This window comes from Myotis davidii, unplaced genomic scaffold (genome assembly GCF_000327345.1).
Source record: "Myotis davidii unplaced genomic scaffold, ASM32734v1 scaffold2414, whole genome shotgun sequence".
In the NCBI taxonomy this organism is placed as follows: domain Eukaryota; kingdom Metazoa; phylum Chordata; class Mammalia; order Chiroptera; family Vespertilionidae; genus Myotis; species Myotis davidii.
In genome coordinates, this window is record NW_006285083.1 from 106810 (window position 1) to 126824 (window position 20015).

A 20015-nucleotide genomic window follows, 5' to 3' on the forward strand; every position below is an offset into this window, starting at 1 on the left:
GAGACCGAAAGACCCAGAGGAGGGTGTGCGCTGGGGAAGAGCAGAGGGTGGGGGCTGTGGGCTGCCTCTGGGGTCTCCCCTCCTGCTCGCCCTGCGCCCCCCTCCCCCCACCCCCCAGCTAGGCCAGCTCTCCTGAGGCGTCATCACCAGTCCTCTCAGCACCAGGGAGAAGCAGCCACTCCAGCCCTTCCATCTGAGAGCTCGGGATTGGGGCCTGGGAAGGTGCATTGGGTCCCAGACAGCTTGGCAGTTTCATACTCATCCTCACTCCTCATGAGCCCCTTGGGCGTGGCCCTGGGCTGGAAGGTGCACTTTCAATTTCACAGACATGTTGCAGCTTCGTGTCTCCGGATGAGGACTGCCGCCTTCTGCAGGGCCCCAGTGCCTGGAAGCAGGGCCAGAATCTCCCGGACAAGTGCCCCGTCAGAGGGCCGAGAAGAGCCTGCTTGTGTCCTGGCCCATCCCCTCACCAAGTGGCTTCTCTCCCCTCCATCCATTCAATCAATAGACTTGCACTGGAGAGGGATAAAGAAGGGGCCCACCCAGCCTGTCACTATCACTCTATCATCTCATGTGACCAGCACAGCCTCTCCTGGTATGCCTGTCCCTGCTGTGGAAAGGGAGAAGTTAAAGCACAGAGAGGGTAAGTCACTTGCCGAGGCTCACACAGCCAGTGAGGCCCAGAGCTGGGTTCAAAAATAGCTGAAGCTCTTCCTACGGCAGAAGATGACTGTGAAGCTGCTGAGTTTTCAGCTGAGCCCCTAGCCTAGCTCACATATCCCTTCCATAGCACTAGTTTTATATTTGCAGTTTATGTTGTCTTCTTACAGAGATCAAGCCCTTGATCGCACAGGCTCACATCTGCTAGAGCGACTAGCCATCTGAGCTTGCCTGGGACTGAGGGTGTTTTCGGATGTGGGACCTTCAATGCCACAACCAGAGAGATCTGGGGAGCACGGACAGAGCAGGCATCCTCAGGCCCCGAGAGCTTGGGAAACAGCTCTTCGTGGAGGCCTCACCACGGCCTGATTCCGGCCTTACAGTAAGGAGGGCATGATGGCTTCCTCTGTCATAGCTGGAAGGAAGGACCCCCTGCTGTGGGACCTGAGCTTGGCCATCCGGACAGATCCTGCTAAGTCTCCAGGTCACCGGTACCCCAGGCTTACCAACCTGCACAACGAGAGTTCCTTCTCCTTGAGTCTCCCTCCTCAACCTGTGGTGAAAGGCCAATCGGCAGGTCCCTCTGGGACAGGTCTCTCTAGAGTAGGTCCCTCTAGGGCAGGTCCCTCTAGGACAGGTCCCTCTAGAGCAGGTCCCTCTAGGACAGGTCCCTCTAGGGCAGGTCCGTCTAGGACAGGTCCCTCTATCCACTGAGCCAAACCGGATTCGGTGTGCAGGATGTATTTTCATTGTTTGTGACCCACAGGTCTAGGGCATGTCTCTCTGACTCCACCCAATAGCAAGGCGTGGAGACCCCTGCTCTCGACTCTTGTTCAGATCCACAGCATATGTAATCACTGAATTGAGCAGAAAGGTTCATTTTGATGTAGAAAAGGACCTTTTCAGTTCTGACATCTTATAATCTGACACCTCCCACCTCTGGTTCACACTCTGCAGGTCCGGAGAGGCGCAGTGTGGTTTGACACATTAAATAGCAGATGAGCTAGTGACCTCTTCCAGGGATGGAGCTGCTGATAGCAAGCCTTGCCTCTGGAGCTGGCGCAGGCTACCAGGCTGCTAGTAAGCACAGGGCCAGCCCCTGACTGAACCGAAGCCTGGCTCACCTGGTCCCAGGAGTTTCCTGCTGTTCTCAGGGCAGGGAAGTGCTGCAGGGTCCCCGGGCCCACAGCAGGACCTCGGAGCACTGACCAAACCAGACGTGGCCTCTGCCCCAGGAAGGGCACCCTCAACAGTTTGCCCAGAGATAAGCTGGGAGATGAGTCAGCAGAGGGTGGGCACATGGGGCTGTAACATGTGCGGCACCATCAGGAGGCCCTTTAGCGGCGGGAATGGAACTGGTCCTGGGGGGAGCGGGGGCCCTGTTTGATGGAAGCAGATTTGTGACCATTTGGCTTCATTTGCAGAACCAGGCATTTCTCGTCTGATTTACTCTCCGAGAGAGGCTCTCAGTCTCATTGCAGAGACGGGAACCTGAGGCCCCCTGACATCACAGTGCACATGACGTGAGCCATCATTTGAACCCAATTCTGTCGGGGAAGCTTGAAGCTGTCCGCAGTACAGGATCCCACACAGTCAGGGAGTGTGGGCCCCTTCAGTTGCTGTGGAGATGGCACACTTTCTCTAATGGCACCACTGCAAACATGGCTGAGTTCTTCAAGGGATCAGAGTGCTGAGTCCAGTTTTCTAACTAAAAGTCACTTTCAGATGTTTGGGGTTTCCTTGTCCTCTCAAAGGGTCCCTGAGAGCCTTGAAAACCCTACGCACACGGTTGTCCACAGACTCACCAATTAAAACCCATGTGGCGAGGAAGGGGAGGGGTGCTCCAGCTCCTGCAGCTCCGCAGGCTCCTGTTTGCGTGGGAGCTGGCACTCCCTTTGGCTGTTCCCCAGGTAGCCCCAGCCCTTGCATATCACTCAGCCCTTTGAGGACCCAGCCCTTGGCGTGTCTGTAAACTGCCCATTTGCCCTTTGCCTACTTTCCTTTGTCCTTCTACCTCTATACGCAGTGGTTTATGCGGCGGGGGCGGGGATGGGGGCGGCGGGGCAGGCAGAGAAGATTTTCGTGGACGACCTGCTGCTCACCCAGCTGCTGGCAGGACTGAACTAAACACTCACATGATTCAACCCGGTTTCTGCTGAATTGGCTCAAGTAGTGACAGGCAGCGGACTCTTGGTTGTCCGGTTACACTTTTATTTGTTCATGTAATGTCTGACCTTCCCTTCCCAGCGCCCTCGGAGGGCTGGCCTCAGGCCCGGGGCTTTCTGAGAGTAAAGAAGGACTTGGCTCAGTGGTTGGGCACGTGGCCTTTGAATTGTTCCTCCTGGTTGAGTCTTGAGTACAGGTGTTTAATTTTGTGTGAGATTTTTCTCTTTTCCTGTTTTGGAGGGTGTGAGGAGTGGGGAATAGAGGGAGCAGGGCCGGCTCTCGGCATTGCTGGAAGGTGGAAGCTCTCAGTGGAAGCCCTGCTCGCCCAGGAATGGTCCCTGCCCACACAGCCAACAAGCCCATGTCTCCCCTCCCGTCTGCCTGGTCCACTGTCCTGCCTTCATCCCAGTAGGCCCCTCTCCCTGCCTGCATTCTCCTCTGCTCACAGTGTCTCTGGCTCTTCTCATCTCAGAATAAACTCTACATATCTAGGGGCTCATAGGGCCCCAGAGTGAATCCCCCCTTTCTCTTTGTCCCTTGGTGTTGCTGTCCAGTTGCTGAATTTTCCTCAAATACTCAAGTTTTCCTGCCTGGCCCTTGCTGCACCCCTACTTCACCTCAAACAGACATACAGACAGACAGATACCTTCTCTCCCAGCTGGAGCTTGCCCAGAACTCAGCTCAGGCACCAGCTCCTCCTTTCCCCAACCTCCCACGCCGGCCCCGCCCCGTGATGCTCCCCATTCTGTGGAACTGTGATGGCTCCTCAGCCCTCAGCCTCCTGGTGCACCACAGCCTCAGAGCCTCCCAGCCTGACCAGTGCCGACCGGGGAGGGGTGAGAGTGCGTGCGTGAGGTGTGCGCCTGTGAGTGAAGCTTGGGAAGCAAAGCAAGGACTGCTGGCTGCCCTGGGACCATGTCCCTGAGGCTGTGCAGAGCACCCCTTCCCATCAGCCCTGCACCTGGCGGCCTAGCAGGCTGACATGTCTGTGGGGCTCACCTTGTGGGGAGAATCCGATTAAAGGGAGCTTTACTGAGAGACGAGCCTCTCAGACCTGGGCCATCTGTCTCTCTGAGCCGCAGCCCTGCAGCTCTGCATTCACCGTGGACACAAACACTCGCCCGGGTGGGGGCAGGGAGGCAGCGACTTCCCTGAACCAAGCCCCCCCACTCTGTCCCTGCCCCCGCGAGCAACCCTTTGTTTGTGGGCACTTTACATCCTCTACTAGTTGGAGCCTCCTGTCCGCCCTCTAAGTAGGTCCTGTGCTCTTTATTTCACAGAAAAGAGGAATCCTAGGCAGGACTGGGACTTGACTCCTAGGGTGTTGGTGAAGGCCTTGCTGCTGTCGCTAGTTCTCGTTCTCCCCGCTCCGCATTGGGTGTGCTGTGATGACGGGCTTTTCTTCAGCAGAACCTTGAGGCTCACATCCTCTGACAGACTTGCCCAAACAAGGATGCGCCATGCATTTTGCTTATTTATTTGTCTGATTATTATTCACTAGAGGATCGATGCATGAAATTCATGCAAGGGGCTCGGCCCTTGTAGCCCAACCTTTGTCCGGAAGGCTGTCCGGTCTAATTAGCATATTACATTTTTATTATTATAGATTCCTGCCTACTCTCTTGGGGAAGATAGGAAAGGACCCCTCAGGGGCCTTTGGATACGAGTGGAGGGGCTGGGCGCGGGTGGAACGATGGGGCCTCTGCAGCCAGTCAGCTGCCCTGGGGAGCCTGCTCCCTGCACCCCGCAGGCTCTGAAAGCTCTGGATTCACCGCTGCATGTGTCTGGGGGATCCTGTCTGCGCTGCAGGGGCCGGGGGGGGGGCGGTAGGGGCTGAGGCCAGGTGGGCTGAGCCTGGTTCACAGTAACTCTGACGGTTGGGGGCACAATGGGACCAGGATCTGAAATTCTAGAACTTCCCCAGGGCCCTTGCTGCCCAAGAGGAAGCTTTCCAACACCCAGCTCACAGCAGTGAAGCCTGAAGCAGGTGAATGGAGGCCTTCGGAACAGCAATGAGGGGCCTTCCTGGCCTTGTGTTTTCCTCATCAGCTTTTGTATCTCTGACGCGGATGTGAGTCCTGAGGTGCTAGGTTATTTGTCCAAGGACACTCAGAAAGGCAAGCATTCCAAGCTCTTCTTTCTTTATTGTTGCTTTTCTGAAAGGCAGGGCAAGAACAATCCAACGTGGCGCGGGGATGCTGTGTCTTTAAGGAGACCAGTGCCTGGGGGCAGAGGCTCCCAGGGCCTGTGCCTCAGTCCCAGCTCCAGGGGGGACCCAGGGGCGCCTCAGGAACTGAGCCTTGCTGGGGGACACTAAACCTGTGGGAGCGCCCCGGGCACCACCCAGAAGGGGGACGCTGGCTTGAACTTGCATGGTTTGCAGATCCTCACACGGTGTCCTGGGAAGGAGCAATGGGCAGACACAGCAGGCAGAGCCAGGGGTGGAGAGAGGGGAAACACAATTAAGATTCACTTCTAGACACAATCTTGAAAACAATCAAAGCATGAATCAAACTCTACCCTCTTCCCCGAGGCACAGAGAGAAATCCGATTTCCTCGCAGGAGATGGAGAGGAGGTGGCTTAGCTGCTCCGTTGGCTCTGTCAAGAGCAGAGCCCATGGAGGCTGAGGGCCCGGGTGGAGGCCCTGCGCACATGCAGGCCCTCGCCCCTCAGACCATCTTCCAGCAAAGTGTGTGTCAGAGCTGGGTCCCATTTATGGGACGAATAATCCACAAAAAGAAAAAAACTGTATGCGCTAAGGTATTCTTCAGAGTTTTGTTTCCAATAGTGGAAACATTTTATAGTGATAAGCACTATGATTATGAAGACTATGTTGTAACATAAAAATGATTATGATGAAATGTGAATTTTAAAAATTAAAGAATGATATGCAATAAAAAATAAAACCAGGCAAACATTTTGCATGACAAAACAAAGGAAACACGAATGAGAAGGTTATTAAGTTATGGTAATGGGATTATTCTTTTTTTTTTTCTCCTGTTTCCAGGCTATTACTATGCAAGGCAGTGAGAGGGTTAAGAACATAGAATCTAGAGCCAGGTCATTTGGCAGAGCCAGCTTTACCACTTACTAGCTGTGTGACCTTCAACAAGTTACTTAACCTCTCTGTGCTTTGGTTCCTCATGTGTAAAAATGGTCATAGTAATAGTACCTAACTCTTAGGATTAGTAGGAGGTGGGGCCTAAACAGCTGCATCTGACCCCAACCTAAATGAGTTAGCAGATGTAAGTGCTGCACACCAATTGCTATATGACTACTAGCTATATAGAAAGTAAATTTAGTTATCATAGTTTATCCACGCCTCCTGTCTCAATCACAAATAGTGATAATGGCTTCTATATCTGTTCCTATGTGAAGATGCCCTTGTCTTCCCAGTGATCATCACAGCCACACACAGGTGAGGTCTATGCTGACTCACATTGTGAGAACCCCCAGCATTTCTGCTAGAGGCCCGTGGTTGACCACTGCTCCCCTCCGCCGACCCCCACCCTGCAACCCCTACACTCTCTTCTCTGGCTCCCACAGCAAATGCTGTGGTTGACTGATTGCCAATATGATCACAAGTCTCCACCCCGTCTTTGCAATGTGACTGTGCAGCTTCCCGTCAAGACATGGGGTCTGCTTCCCTGCTCCTTGAGGCTGAGTGCTGGTGCGGGGCTTCGGCTAACCATGAAGTGATGACGTGGAGAGGAAGCTGGGCCAGTTCTGAGGCCTCAAGAGGCTTAAGTGCTTCTACTCACAGAGGTGAGACCTGCAGCCCCATGTGGGTTGGCCTGCTGGAGGGAGAGCGACTGTGTGGAAGGTCCAGTTGCCCGAGTGAGACCATCCAAGACCACTGAGCCCAGAACCGAGAGCCCAGCCAAGATCAGCAGTGACTGAGCACAGCAAGCACAGCAGAGCTGCCAGCTGACCTGGGACTCACAGAAAATAGTAAACACTTACTGGTTTGACCACCAAAGTGGGGAGTGTTTGCTATGTTGCTTTGGCAAATGGACATAATCACAGGGAATAAGGCCACTGATCTGAGCCCTCTAATTGGGCAGCATGGGCTGGCCACCCTCCCTACCTCCCCCTCCAGGGACCATTGCACTGAGCCCTCCTATACCCATGGTACCACCCAAAGTTGCCGAAATCTGCAAGTTGTCACACTCATGGCCCTTTGTGTCTGCAGTCTGGGCGCCCCCCTGAAAACAGGGTCCATCCCATGGTGGGAGGAACTCCTCTATACCCCTTCACCCCAGCGCCACCGAGGGTGATGGTTTTTCTGGGCTGTGAGCAGTGCGGTGGCCCCGGGCTCCCAGCCCTCAGCCTCAAGGGCCTTCCCAGGGAGGCCCCCAGGAGCTTCCTCACTGACTGCCTCTGGGTGCCGGGGGGAGTAGTGGGGGGGCTAGGGAAGGAGGCCTTGCCGCTGGTGGGGCTTAAACAGCTGCCATCAGACCCCAACCTAAGCCCGACACCCTTCAGTGCTCACGGCCAGCAGGTGGAACACTCCTTTAAAAACTGCGCTATGGCCGAAACCGGTTTGGCTCAGTGGATAGAGCGTCGGTCTGTGGACTGAAAGGTCCCAGGTTCGATTCCGGTCAAGGGCATGTACCTTGGTTGTGGGCACATCCCCAGTAGGAGATGTGCAGGAGGCAGCTGATCGATGTTTCTCTCTCATCGATGTTTCTAACTCTCTATCTCTCTCCCTTCCTCTCTGTGAAAAATCAATAAAATATATTAAAAAAAAAACTGCGCTATGACAGTGCAGCTGTACAGGTTGCTGCCCGTTTCTAACACTTGAGAAAAAGACTGTTTTAGTAAATTGGTAAGTGTACTCCAGCAATCGGCCACTTGGCACATTGATTTTTGAAGATGATTTTGTTGGATTGACCCAGAGTCCTATGCCTGGCACTTCCTGTCCCCGTCCCTACTCCCCTGAGCTTCATCTCCATTAAATCCTCCTGAAGGCGCAGTGGCAGCCTCCACATGGCAAACGGAGGTCTGTCCGCACTGCCAGGCCCTGTGCATGCGGGTTCCAGGCCCTGGCTCCACGTCATAGGCACACACTGTCCCTGCAGGCACTTTAGAAAACAAATGCTTCCTATCACCTTCTTGCTCAGAGATCACTGCTGCTGACATTCTGGTGTAAATGCTCCCAGGGTTCCAATCATAACTATGTTTGGTGCGTGTAATCATGCACGGATTAATAAAGATACAACATCTGCTTCACCTGCAGGGAAACAGAGCTCAGGAGAGCCTGGAGGCTGAGGAGCAGCTGATGCCCACGCATGGGCCACAGCCCGCTGGGCACAGGGACCACCTCCAGGCCACCTGGCTATGTTCTCTCTCCAAAGATAGGCGCTTGGACACTCCTTCATCAGTACAGAGAGCAGAGCCAGCACACCCAGCCCGCTGCTGGCCACACAGCACTAGCCCCCACGCCTGGCCGAGAACACATGGCTTCTGCTCTCAGCGTGCACCTCGCTCCTCCTGACCCCGCCATCCAGGGCCCGCTCACACTTCCTCTCAAGATACAACAGGCACGTGGAGGGCACTCGGGGCCGCCCCACTGGCTCCACCGTGGCCTTGCCAGTGAGGTGGCTTCAACTGTTACACTGACCCCAGCGAGGAGCGAGGTGGCCAGCAGGTGGAGCAGGTGGCTGACTGAGAAGGTGAGTCCGCCGTCCCCTGGGACACGTAAGTGGCTTCATAAATGTGCTGCGGGGAGCTGGCTCTGGGGGAAGCATGGCTGCAGTGGGAAGAGTGGACACACCGGACTCCTCGCTCTGCCTCAGGCTCAGTTTCCCAATCTGTAAAGCAGTGACAATGCTTCCCCATTGTTCCCAGGGTTTAACTGAGATTGCATAAGGACACAATAGAAATGTTTGTTTTGCTCTTCTTGTTCTAAGTTGTCTGCAAATTTCTGCAATGGAATTTAAAAAATATACACACTGAAAAGAATCCTGTCCAACACGAGCCGGCTGTTTAGAGGGAGCTGTGTGCTAGCGTGTGCTGTGCATATGTCCTTAACTCCCCTCCTGCCTCCAAGCAGGCGCATCCTGGGGAGGGTCTGAGCACGCCCTTCTCTCCGCATGGGGTAGATGCTGCTTCTTTTCCCTAGATTTCTGCCTTATTTCTTTGATGAAACACGGCTCCTGCGCCTGGTTGGGCCTCAGGTGGGAGCTGAGCTGCAGGCAGCCTGTCAGCAGCTCACTCTCCACCTGGCCTGGGTGCTGGGCGCCCTGGGCTCAGGGTGTGAGGTCTGGTACTTCTACCGGCCCCTGCGGGAGGTGATGCCCTTCCTCAGAGGAGTGGCCTGAGGCGGAGCCACTCAGCTCCCTCTGGTGCACAGGCTCTTGGAGCTGGTCAGGCCTGGCTGCCCGCTGTGGGTCCTGCAGGGAACCTTGGGCTGCGGGGAGTGGGGGCAGGCGCCCTGGCTCTGTGTCAGGCCTGGCTGATGGCAGGCTCTGCAGCTTCCCCTGAAGGCCTGTGCTTGTCCCAGGCTCTAGGACCCACCTACCACAGGTCAGCAGAGGCCCAGCACTCCTACCTCTCACCCCGGCCAGCCCACGCCTACGCGTCAGTCTGCCCCTGGCATGGCTGGGACCTGGGTGCCTGCACCCTCCCCCACTGCACGCCTCCTGCCACCCAGCACTGCCCAGGCTTTCTGCCTTCCTGTACTTCCCGGACTCTTGACATGCCAGCCTCATCTGCCCGATCTCTGCACCAGCTCCAAGATCGGCCCTGCCTTGGTTGGTAGCTTCCATGAGCACCTCTCAACCCTCCCTCTGTCCTCCATGCCTTTCTCTTGCACATCACAGACCCCCTGCCTGCACCCTCTCCCTCTATCCTCTGTTCCCCATTTCATAATTGCATCCTGTTCTTTCTTTTGACAGAACATATTGAGTTCAAAATGATTCATTTAGTGACTTTGGGGCTGGGCTGGTCAGTTTTCCCCACAGACGGGAAGCCCCACGAGGCAGCGATCCTATCTGTCTATGGCCCCTCCATACCAGGCCGACCCCAGGCTTGGGCGGGGCTGACGCAGCCCCATGGTGTGCGGTGCTCACCTTTCTGGGTCCTCAGGGCAGGATCCGGAACTTGGGAACAGCAGGGCTTGCCTTTCCAGGGCTTGGCAGGAGGGCGGGGGTGCCTTTTTCCTGCGGGCGGACACAGGGGGCACTGGGCTTGGTCTGTGCAGGAATGACTGGCGTGAGCTTTAGCTCTCACGGCTCAGGGCTCAGACGTGCTGCTTGAGAAAGCTCAGGATGGGCTCTGGGAGGCCCAGGTAAAGGAGGGGCCTGGAGGGGATTTACTTTTTAGGAATATAAAGTCCATATGGAGAGAATCTCTGCCCCCAGAATCTGTTTCTCGTGTTCTTGTCTGAGAAACATTCACTCAAAAGTGTCTCTGCCTTTTGACACCATGGCTCTCACCATGGCCACTGAGCCTAAGGCAGTGCCCTAAATACAGGAACTGTGTTATGTACACATATGCCTTTGCCACAGACCTAAAATAGCACAAAGTTGTCAACCATCTCAATGTCTAAGCATGTAAATTCATCATGCACATTCACTTGATGGCAAGTTATACCTAAAACATATTAGTTTAATAGCACTGCTTTGGAGAGTCTGCCAGAGATATTCCTAAATGGATGGGAAACTATGGGGAAAGAGCTTCATCTTCATTAAATCCTCCTAAAGGCGCAGTGGCAGCCTCCACATGGCAAACGGAGGTCTGTCCGCACTGCCAGGCCCTGTGCATGCGGGTTCCAGGCCCTGGCTCCACGTCATAGGCACACGCTGTCCCTGCAGGCACTTTAGAAAACAAATGCTTCCTATCACCTTCTTGCTCAGAGATCACTGCTGCTGACATTCTGGTGTAAATGCTCCCAGGGTTCCAATCATAACTATGGTGAGTGTAATCATGCAGGGATTAATAAAGATACAACATCAAACATGCAGGGATTTATCAACTACAAAATATGCTGGCATGCAATACTGAAAAGAAATAATCAAAATGTTGAACATGGCTATTCCTGCAGCATGAAATGATGGGTGTTTTCACCCCTTTACATATTTCTTTATCCCCAACCCCAATAAATGTTAAATAAGCGCAACCACTGAAACAAGAGTAAAAGTAGCAGTTTCTAGAGAAGTTAGAAAAGAGAAAAAGCTCAAAATACTCAGCTATCTGATGGAAGAAGTCAGGAGAGATACTCATATCCACAGAGGCACAGAAGCGCCCCCACTTCTAAACCCGCGCATGTGCCCTCTCATGCCTTCTGCCACAGTGTCTACTGTGCATGAGTCTGGGAGATGTTCAGACTCAGATAACCTATTAATTAATTTATTCATTCACTCAACACACATTTACTGTGCTTCGAGCGTGACACAGGACAGCACAGTGGCCCTGAATTCTAGCGAGGTGGGACCTCGGTGCAGAGCGATCTGGCGGGGAGTCCCTGTCTGGTCTGCGGGGAGCCTGCCCTCCCTCCACCTGTGTGTGCTCAGAGCTATGAGGAGACGATGGCGAAGGCGCCCCGCCACCTTGGTGTGACACTAGGGGTGGAAGGGCTGCACAGACTCAGGAGGAAGACCGTCTTTCGGGCCCAGGACTGCCTGCCAGAGGCCTGCCCTCCAACGTTTCCTGATTCCAGCCTTCCCGGTGCTGACATCCCATCAGGCCCAGCACCCGGGACGGTCCTACCTTCCACGGAGAAGACGGAGAAGACGGAGAAGCAGAGCAGCAGCGTGCAGAGCAGGCTGCAGAGGACCAGAGCCCGCATGGTGCAGCCGGGTCTCCTGTCTGTCCCGGGAGGCAGCTGAGCCCCGGAAATCCTCCGCAAGGACACCGAGTGCCGGGAGAGGTGTTCCCAAATGGGCAGGGCCGCAGCAACCTTGGAATTCTCATAAAGAGCAGAGCCAGCCCCTCCCAAAAGGAAGAAACCAGCTTTTCAAGAAGGTGAGAGCCTGGTGAGCTGGAAGCAGAGCTGTGGCCCAGCCCAGGGAGCGCCCAGCGGGGCCTCAGTGGCCAGAGCAGGAAACCGCCAGGAAGAGCCCCTTCCCTGGGTTGAACATTAACTTTTAGTGTCCGTGATCATTCCATCCGCACAGCTCTTCCTGCTCCTTGTTGAGCTGTGGCCCGAGGAGGCCGGTAACGCCCCGGGCAAAGCCTGGGAGGCCGAGCCCTGGGGAAATGTGGGAGCCAGAGAGCCGGGTGGGTTCTGCGCTGCCACACGCAGCGGCGGAGCCTGTGCTGACTGCGTCCCCGCGGCAGGGGCCCAGGGCTGCCCTCCTCGCAGTCCAGTGAGGAACCGGGTGTGAGGAGGGTCTGCTGCTGGCGTCCCAAGACTCCGTGGCCCTCTCCCCGCGCCAGGCTGAGTGCTTGGCCCCGGGGGCGGGAAGGTGCCTGCTGGCCTCGGGCTTTCTTGGTGGGGCCGCTGTGCAGATCCAGAGTGCTTCCCCTTGTGCTCGCATGTCCTTCTCTCCTTCGCCCTCCCGTGTGCCCTTCTAACCAAGAGCAGGCTCCGCTGGGCCCACAGGCGCATGGGACACGGCGGCATCTGGTTCAAGCCTCCAGGCCCGCTGCTCCCAGCAGCCCATCCAGATGCTCACGCTGCCCGGGACTGGCAGCCGTGCCCTCCACAGCCTCCCGCCTGGAGCTCAGGGGACAATTTAGACAAGAGTGTCAGTGGGCTCAGTGAGCCCGTCAGGGCCCAGGGGATGTCATGACAGACAGCCTGTAAGTTTCTGTGTGTTTAAAACATTTTTAAACCATCCACACAAAGGGGCTGCTGGCTTGAGATCCGATGTCCCGTGGATGGTCACCCAGCCCATCTGGTTTCCTTTCCAAGCGATTTCCAGCCTTGATGGCCACGTTGAGTGGGCATGGCCTCAGCGAGGGTGTGGCCAGGAAGACCTGGGGTGGGGGTGGGGGCGCGGTTCTTCCAGAGACAACTCCAGTCTTGGTGCCCAGGAAAGGTTTGAGGGTGGCCATTGTTGAGAGGGCAGGGCGAGGGTGGGACTTGTCTTGAGCTGCATCTGCCAGCAGCAGCTATTCTTACTAACTGCACATTACAGGTGCTTTCCGAGTTAGAATTACATCCATGGTTCCTATCAAGAACTATTGCCATTGTTTTATTTACTTTTATTGGGTGACTTGGGTGCCACCACCAAGTCCTCTGGGAGATGGCATATCTTGGCTGCACTCACCCATTGCCTGCTAAAACAGCTACTCTCTGTGCTGGCAAACCAGCGTCAGAGGGGAGGAAGCCCGCCTTGCCCAGGGCAGCAATGCAGTCCAACTCAGACTTGAACTCTAATTGCTTTGCAAGGCAGAGGCAGTAGGAGGGGCTGGCTACTAAAGAGAGGTACTCGTCTGCTCCAAGGTCCAGGGCTTGAGTAATTTTGCGGACCCTCAGCCACTCAGCTATTGAGTCAGAAATAGATGCCAGCTTCTCAACACAGAACAGAATCATAAGGGCACTGAGAGCTAAGAGCAGGAGGACTGGCTCTCTTGGCTTCCATTCTCTGCACAACCACACACCCTGTTCTCAGATTCGCAGGTGTTCCTGGGATCGCAGGCTTGGCGGGAAGGATGGATTCAATGTCAGAATCCCACCTGCTTTTAAATGCTTATAAAAATTACTTCAGCAACCTCTGCCTGCAGTAATTTAAAAACATAGGGTATAAAGTGAAAGTTCTACCCCAAACCCCACTCCCCAAAGACAATCCCTGCTCTCGGATTTTCACCTGCTTTCTTTACATTTCAAAGACAGATGGCTGTGGATGTCTTAATTTTAAAAAGGAAGAAATGTCTTTGACTCTTTAGAATATTTGAAATCTCATGTTGAGCTGAGAGAGGTAAAAATGAGAAGCATTTTTAAGAGTCTCATGCTCTACCGGCTGAGCTAGACGGGCGGCCGAGAAGCATTTTTAATAGGAACATCTGTTAGTTTTAAGCATATGCAGTTTGGGTACAAAAATAATCAAGCTCGAGGTGTTGAATAATTTCCAAAGATGATTTGGCACTTGGCAGCCTCCTGAGAAAATGTCTTAGAGGCTCACCTGACTCGCACAGGGGATGCCAGGAAGGAGCCAGTTTCCAGTCAAATTTCTGGTTTCGAATTAGGAAACTGCCTGAAGCGCCTCCCCTTACACCAGCACCTTAGGCTGGTCCCTCCCTTCATTCTGGGCCACCACTCCTCTCCCCAGGGGCATTCCTGGCCCTGCAATGATGCTCCCTCATGTGCTTAGCAAATTCCAGGTGAATTTATAATAGGAGGAGGGGTCAGACTCCTGGGACCACTTCAGTGATCCTTCAATTCTTTTCTCATTGAATTCTTCATTCAGTTTCATCTTGTAACAGGGAAACACTCCTCCCCTCACAGGAAACGTTAGCAGCAACTTAGCAGCAGCCTATGTGACTCCAATGCTGAGGTTCTTTTCTGACGTGTTGGTTCCACAGAGCTCATGGGATCGACAATAACCTACATGCCACCCTGAACATGCACAAACAACTAATGGCTTCCTCTCTGTTTTACCATTGATCTGTGCTTCCTCATAAGCCTCTAGCCTGCCTCTGGGGGTCAAGGCTGGTAAATCCTGTCTGTTCCCTCCGCCCTCACCTGGCTGGTCCCTCGGTTCCCGAATGCTGTGCACCCTCCCTGTTACTCTCTCTCCACCACTGGGAGGCCATCCACCCACAGGCCTGACGGCGGGCCACCTGCCCACCATGGTGGCTGCCAGCAGGACTTGGGCTCCTCCCAGGCCCATGCTGGAATGCTGTCTTCTGCTCCAGGACACAAGGGGGCCGTCTTCCCGCCTGTGGCCACTCCCTGTCCTGCTGGAGCACCTGTGAGGCCACTGCCTCTGAGCCCCCTGCCCTCCTGCCCTTTCTTTCCATGGAGGCTCTGGAGGGGGACTCAGGACCCTGGTCTTCTAAAAAGCACAGGTGCCACATGGCCCAGGCTCTGCTGCAGGGCAGTGAGAAGCTAGGAACATGCCAGGGCAGGAGGAATTGGGAAGTTGAGACAAGAAAGTTAGAACAAGACCAAACAGTGTGGGCAATTTGCAGCCAGCTTGTAAATAACAAGCCATTATCTTCCCCAGCCAAGCACACTCACTCATACTCCAGAGCAAATGGTTAAAGCCTCCCTCAGGAGAGAATGCAGACAGGACGGGGAGGAGAAAGGAGAAAGGCGGTTTCATTTCTTCTACTAAGCAGAGAAGCCAGCATCCTCAAGGCTGGGCAAGATAAAGCTCAGACACTTCTCATGTGTCCTGGGAAGGCCACTCAAAGTAATAAAGAACCTTGAGAATTAATCTGCACCAACATATGCAGCAGGGAATTCTGAAACCTTTAACCAGGAGGGTACATAACGCCCCCAACCCCCACCCGACCTGCTCTGCAGATTAGCTGAGCGCCCGTCTGCGCTGCATAAGCCAGATGGATAGGTTTGCTAGCCTTGCTTCTGTGATAAACGTGCATGCTTTAATAAATTAGCTTTATCACAACTCCATCATCTAGAGTCCCTCATTTAAATTCATTTATAGGAGCATGAAGAGAACTGAGGTGGGGGCAGGCCTCTCCCTCTGACTCGGGCTGTCTGATAGCACCTCTTCGGGGTCTTGGGCTGCGTGAATAACCAGAACTCTGCCACTGAGCGGCCCTGGAACAGCTGCACAGCTGTCCTGTTCCTTAGTGTCTGTTGCGAATTACAACAGCAGCTGCGGCTGGAGAGGAACAGATCCTTTTGATGAGAGTGCAATGCTAACGCGTCCTGGTATCTGAAGATAATCTTTCTTATTAGGTGGTTGATTGCTGGAAGTGGGGTGCAACCTGTCTCCAAAAAATAGCAACCCCCACTTATGTTCAAAGATGTATAGTGCTTCTTCAAGCAAGCATGTCAAACTCATGCCTTGTTTAAATAAATGAGGCATGCAGCCCACTGGCCGCAAGTTTGACATGCTGGTAGAGCAATGACTGTGTTTTCTTGCCACAATTCAGGACAAAAAAAATCCCCACTAAAATTCAGGCCTAAATGGCGGGTGCCAGCACCATTCACAGCTGTGGATTCTGACAGAGAAGGGAGAACTGGTAGAGCAAGCATGAGGCATGGGCCGCAGGGAGAAGGGGGGTGCCAAAGTCTGCTTTGCCAGCCCTCGGAGCTGGCTGGGATGGATCCTGTCAGTGTCTGGTCTCTGACTTGCAGGGTTGACAGCAGGCTTCCCAGAAAATAAGTGTCAGCTTTTCCCATCTCCACCCTCCCACCTGGCACCACCGGGACAGGGCGATGTCTGAGGTGCGGCCAGGGCTCGGCAGTCCTGGGGAAACTTCAACGCTGGGCTACTGCAAACAGCCTGTCAGGGCTACAGCACCTGAAGGCTCTGGGTCCAGTTCCACTCAGAGATGAGACGTACCAAGGCCTCAGGGTGGAGATGTTCTGCTTTCATGGTTCTTTTGAAAAGTGTGTTTCAATGGACTTTCTCACCATATGTACTTTCCTTGCTATAATATACTGGAAAATACAACAAACACCTCATTTTCCTACCAAGTGCCCCTTTCCCTGCCACTTAGAATTAACAGTGAAGATTTGCCATTGCCGAAACCGGTTTGGCTCAGTGGATAGAGTGTTGGCCTGCAGACTGTAAGGTCCCAGGTTCGATTCCGGTCAAGGACATGTACCTGGGTTGCGGGCACATCCCCAGTAGATGTGCAGGAGGCAACTAATCGATGTTTCTCTCCCATCGATGTTTCTAACTCTCTATATCTCTCCCTTCCTCTCTGTAAAAACTCAATAAAATATATTATATATAAAAAAAGATCCTGCCATAATTTTTCCACTTCTTTTTAAATGCCTTCTACTTAGAGGTAGGTTATCACATGATTTCCCTTGCTGAGGCACCCAGTATGGCGAGGGTGACACAACCTGAGACACAAGCAGTCACGGGCACACTTGGTGTGTTGGCAGAGGTTGGGTCCTCTGCCAGGTAGGTCAGGATACTTCCCGTGATGCTGTGTGTGGAGGTGTCCCAGACATTCCCTTCCCACCAAAGCAGAAAGCCCCTTCCAGCCACCAGCCCTCTGCAGGATGTCAGGGACATCTGCCTTCCTGTGGGCATTTGATACACCTGTCCCTGCTCTGCACTCCTGCAGCAGTCAGTCTGGATTATGCTTTTGGAGTTTCTACATAACTATTTCATAACTACCTTGGGTCATTCGTTGCTGTTTCTCACATTTTCACGGCATGGTATCTAATACAGCATCTAATATGTACCTGTTGACTTATCTCTTAAGGAGGGACTTTTGGTGATTGACAGTTGTGTTTGTGCTGGAAACTCCCCACTGATCCTAGGGGCTTCTGGCTCCAGCACCCCCTGCTCTTAGCCAGCAGCACCTCGGCCTCCTCCCGCTCGCTCTCCTGCTGCCACCCTGCCTCTGCCCATCAGATGCCTGTCTTCTCGATGGCCCAACAGCAGGGCAGACACAAGGACTCATGTTTCTCCCCACAGCTGGTGCTGAGTTAGTTCTTTCAGGAAGCACCAAACTGAACCAACTTAACAAATCCCCGACTCTTCCTAACAAAGTCAGATCAAACCAAATCATTCATGCTCTCAGCTTGCACTGGTCTTCCTGTTTGGGTCATTCTGCATTCAAGCCTTATGAGAAACATACCTGGGTGGGGCTAGGCTAGTACTGTCTTGTGAAAGATTCCCTCTGAATCATCAGGAAAAGTTCATTGCTATTGGCAATTACCATGATTATCCTTTAGATACCTGTTCTTACAGAATAATGAACTCTTGGGAAATTATGGAAAACAAATCACTGGAAAACACCCCATTTCTTCAGTTCTAAAATGCCACTGATTTTAAGATACCCTAGTTCTGTTAAAAAAAAAATTGAAACCAACTGTGAAAAATACTGCATCTTAGCATTGAGGTAACACGGCTACTGAGTAAACGAAACTAAGACATGTCCACCCTCTCTATGAGATCACCACATGAACCAATTTTCAGCAGCTGTGATGCTACGCACACTCCCACTGGGGCACACAGGTGAGCAGCCTACGTGTTCCAGGCACACGTAAGCCTAGTCTGGGGGAACGATGGCCAACTGACACCATGCTTCAGCTGATCAGATAGCTTTTACAAGGGTCTCAGTGGAGAGCATTTTTATTTTTAAAATATATTTTTATTGATTTCAGAGGGAAACACCAATGAGAATCATTGATTGGCTGCCTCCTGCACGCCCCCTACTGGGGATTGGGCCCACAACCCAAGCATATGCCCTTGACTGGGATCAAACCCGGGACCCTTCAGTCCAGTCTGACGCTCTATCAACCAAGCCAATCCAGCCAGAGCAAGAGCCTTTTTAAAAATTGTTTCCAGACTTGTGTCCCTCGTGAGAACTAATGACAATTTGGTCTGCCAGAAAATATCAATTCTGTATTCCTGGGTGTAGCCACAGGTACTCCCCAGCTCCCAAATGCATCCAGTGAGGTTGTAACACCCTCCACCCATCAACCTTCCAGGTGAAGGTAGAAGGTGGAGGCCCCTCAGGAGGACTGACATCTCATAGGTGAGGAATCCGTATGAGCTGTGAACCAGGCAGAATGGAAGGTGAGGCCGGAAGAGACTGTGCTGGACCTGCCCTAGGGCTAACTGGCCAGATAGCCCACACAACCCCTCCCCACTCATCTTTGCTTCTGACACAAATGCCCCTTTGCTGCTTTCAAGTGTTAATACTGGGGGAGTTTTCTCTGTCTTCGTGAGCTGCTACGCTGAAGAGCAAGTCCTCCAGGTCAGAGCCTTCATGTTTTCTCCTGAAAAATGGCTTCTACTTTGAGTGACATAAATTGAGTACATTTAGGGAGGAGTCCATCTTATCGACTACACTCACCTTAAAAAAAAAAAGGCTTGATTTGTAGCTCCAAGTGCACTGGAACTTCTGATACTCTATAAAAAATAGGACCTGAGCCCTAACCGGTTTGGCTCAGTGGACAGAGTGTCGGCCTGTGGACTGAAGGGTCCCAGGTTCGATTCCGGTCAAGGGCATGTACCTTGGTTGCGGGCACATCCCCAGTAGGGGGTGTGCAGGAGTCAGCTGATCAATGCTTCTCTCTCATTGATGTTTCTAACTCTCTATCCCTCTCTGTAAAAAATCAATAAAATAAAAAAATAGAACCTGAGCAAGTAAAGCATTTGACCGAGGTCAATTCCTTTTGATAAACACTAGAATGCTAACATCCTAGGTGTGTTCAATAGACTCCCAGCCTGCCTATTTAACTGGTAGTGCTTTTGATTCTCAAATAGGATCCCAGCTCTATGGCATTCATCACAAACTTCCCAGTGTAACAGGTTAGGTCACAGCTGTGGGCAAACTACGGCCCGCGGGCCGAATCCGGCCCGTTTGAAATGAATAAAACTATTGAAAAAAAGACCGTACCCTTTTATGTAATGATGTTTACTTTGAATTTATATTAGTTCACACAGACACTCCATCCATGCTTTTGTTCCGGCCCTCCGGTCCAGTTTAAGAACCCATGTGGCCCTCGAGTCAAAAAGTTTGCCCGCCCCTGGGTTAGGAGGATCATTCAACTCTACCACTTTCTCCTTCCCAGCCATATGATCTTGTTACAAAAATTAAACTTGGGGGCTTCAGTGTACTCCTTTGCAAAATGAAGACAGCAGCACCTAGTTCAAAGGAAGGTTATCATTTGTGCAAAAGGCTTACCCTCCCCAACAACCCCCAACACACACACCAGCCTCTCTAGACTACTGGGATGATACAAATCTTGGGTATCATTTAGTTTCAGCAACTCCAATGTGGACACATTCTATACAGATGAACAATTTTAAAGGAAACATGATGCTAACACTTCAAAGAGCACAGAAAAGTCCAAGGGGTCAGTGTTCTAAGCATAGAACATACGTTGTGAGCAGGAAACCAGGTTTCAAGAGAACTTCTCATTTCTTGCCATCTTTCTCCATGTTCCTCCGTCATCCTCCTGCTGTATGAAATGCCCGTTTTGTGCACTGTAACTACTGTATGTACTTGAAGCCTTCCTCCTGGGACAGCTTGGAAACTCAGTCCTTTGCTCACTTCTCGTATTGACACCATAACAAACAATGGCTGTTTGCACGGAGATGTGCCTCCCCTGGCCAGCTAGCATGGTAGACAC

The 20015-nt window shown here is 52.9% G+C and overlaps 1 protein-coding gene across 3 annotated transcripts; it reads right to left on the reverse strand.

Annotated features, from left to right (window-relative positions):
* Positions 1-4950: 4950 nt before the first annotated feature.
* Positions 4951-11863, reverse strand: LOC102753831 (chromosome unknown open reading frame, human C10orf99). Of its 3 annotated transcripts, none has more exons than XM_015558668.1 (4): positions 11540-11863; positions 9901-10023; positions 8326-8518; positions 4951-5225 (listed from the first exon to the last, which is right to left on the reverse strand). In XM_015558668.1, exons 1-4 carry the CDS (start codon positions 11616-11618, stop codon positions 5033-5035), a joined length of 588 nt encoding a protein of 195 aa, XP_015414154.1. In that variant the 5' UTR covers positions 11619-11863; the 3' UTR covers positions 4951-5032. The 3 variants fall into 3 exon arrangements, with proteins under 3 accessions (XP_015414154.1, XP_015414155.1, XP_015414156.1); XM_015558669.1 differs by having other exon boundaries at positions 9901-9990; positions 11540-11850; XM_015558670.1 differs by lacking the exon at positions 8326-8518 and having other exon boundaries at positions 11540-11841.
* Between the last annotated feature and the right edge of the window lie 8152 nt (positions 11864-20015).

Bases quoted from the DNA above. Each gene is read 5' to 3' on its own strand.
- LOC102753831 (XM_015558668.1), bottom strand. From the start codon at position 11,618: ATGCGGGCTCTGGTCCTCTGCAGCCTGCTCTGCACGCTGCTGCTCTGC. The intron at 8,519-9,900 runs GTGAGCACCGCA...TACGTGTCCCAG, and splicing joins TGCCCTGAGGACCCAGAAAG to GGGACGGCGGACTCACCTTC. The intron at 5,226-8,325 runs GTCAGGAGGAGC...GCTCCTTCCCAG, and splicing joins AGCGGGCCCTGGATGGCGGG to GACACCGTGTGAGGATCTGC.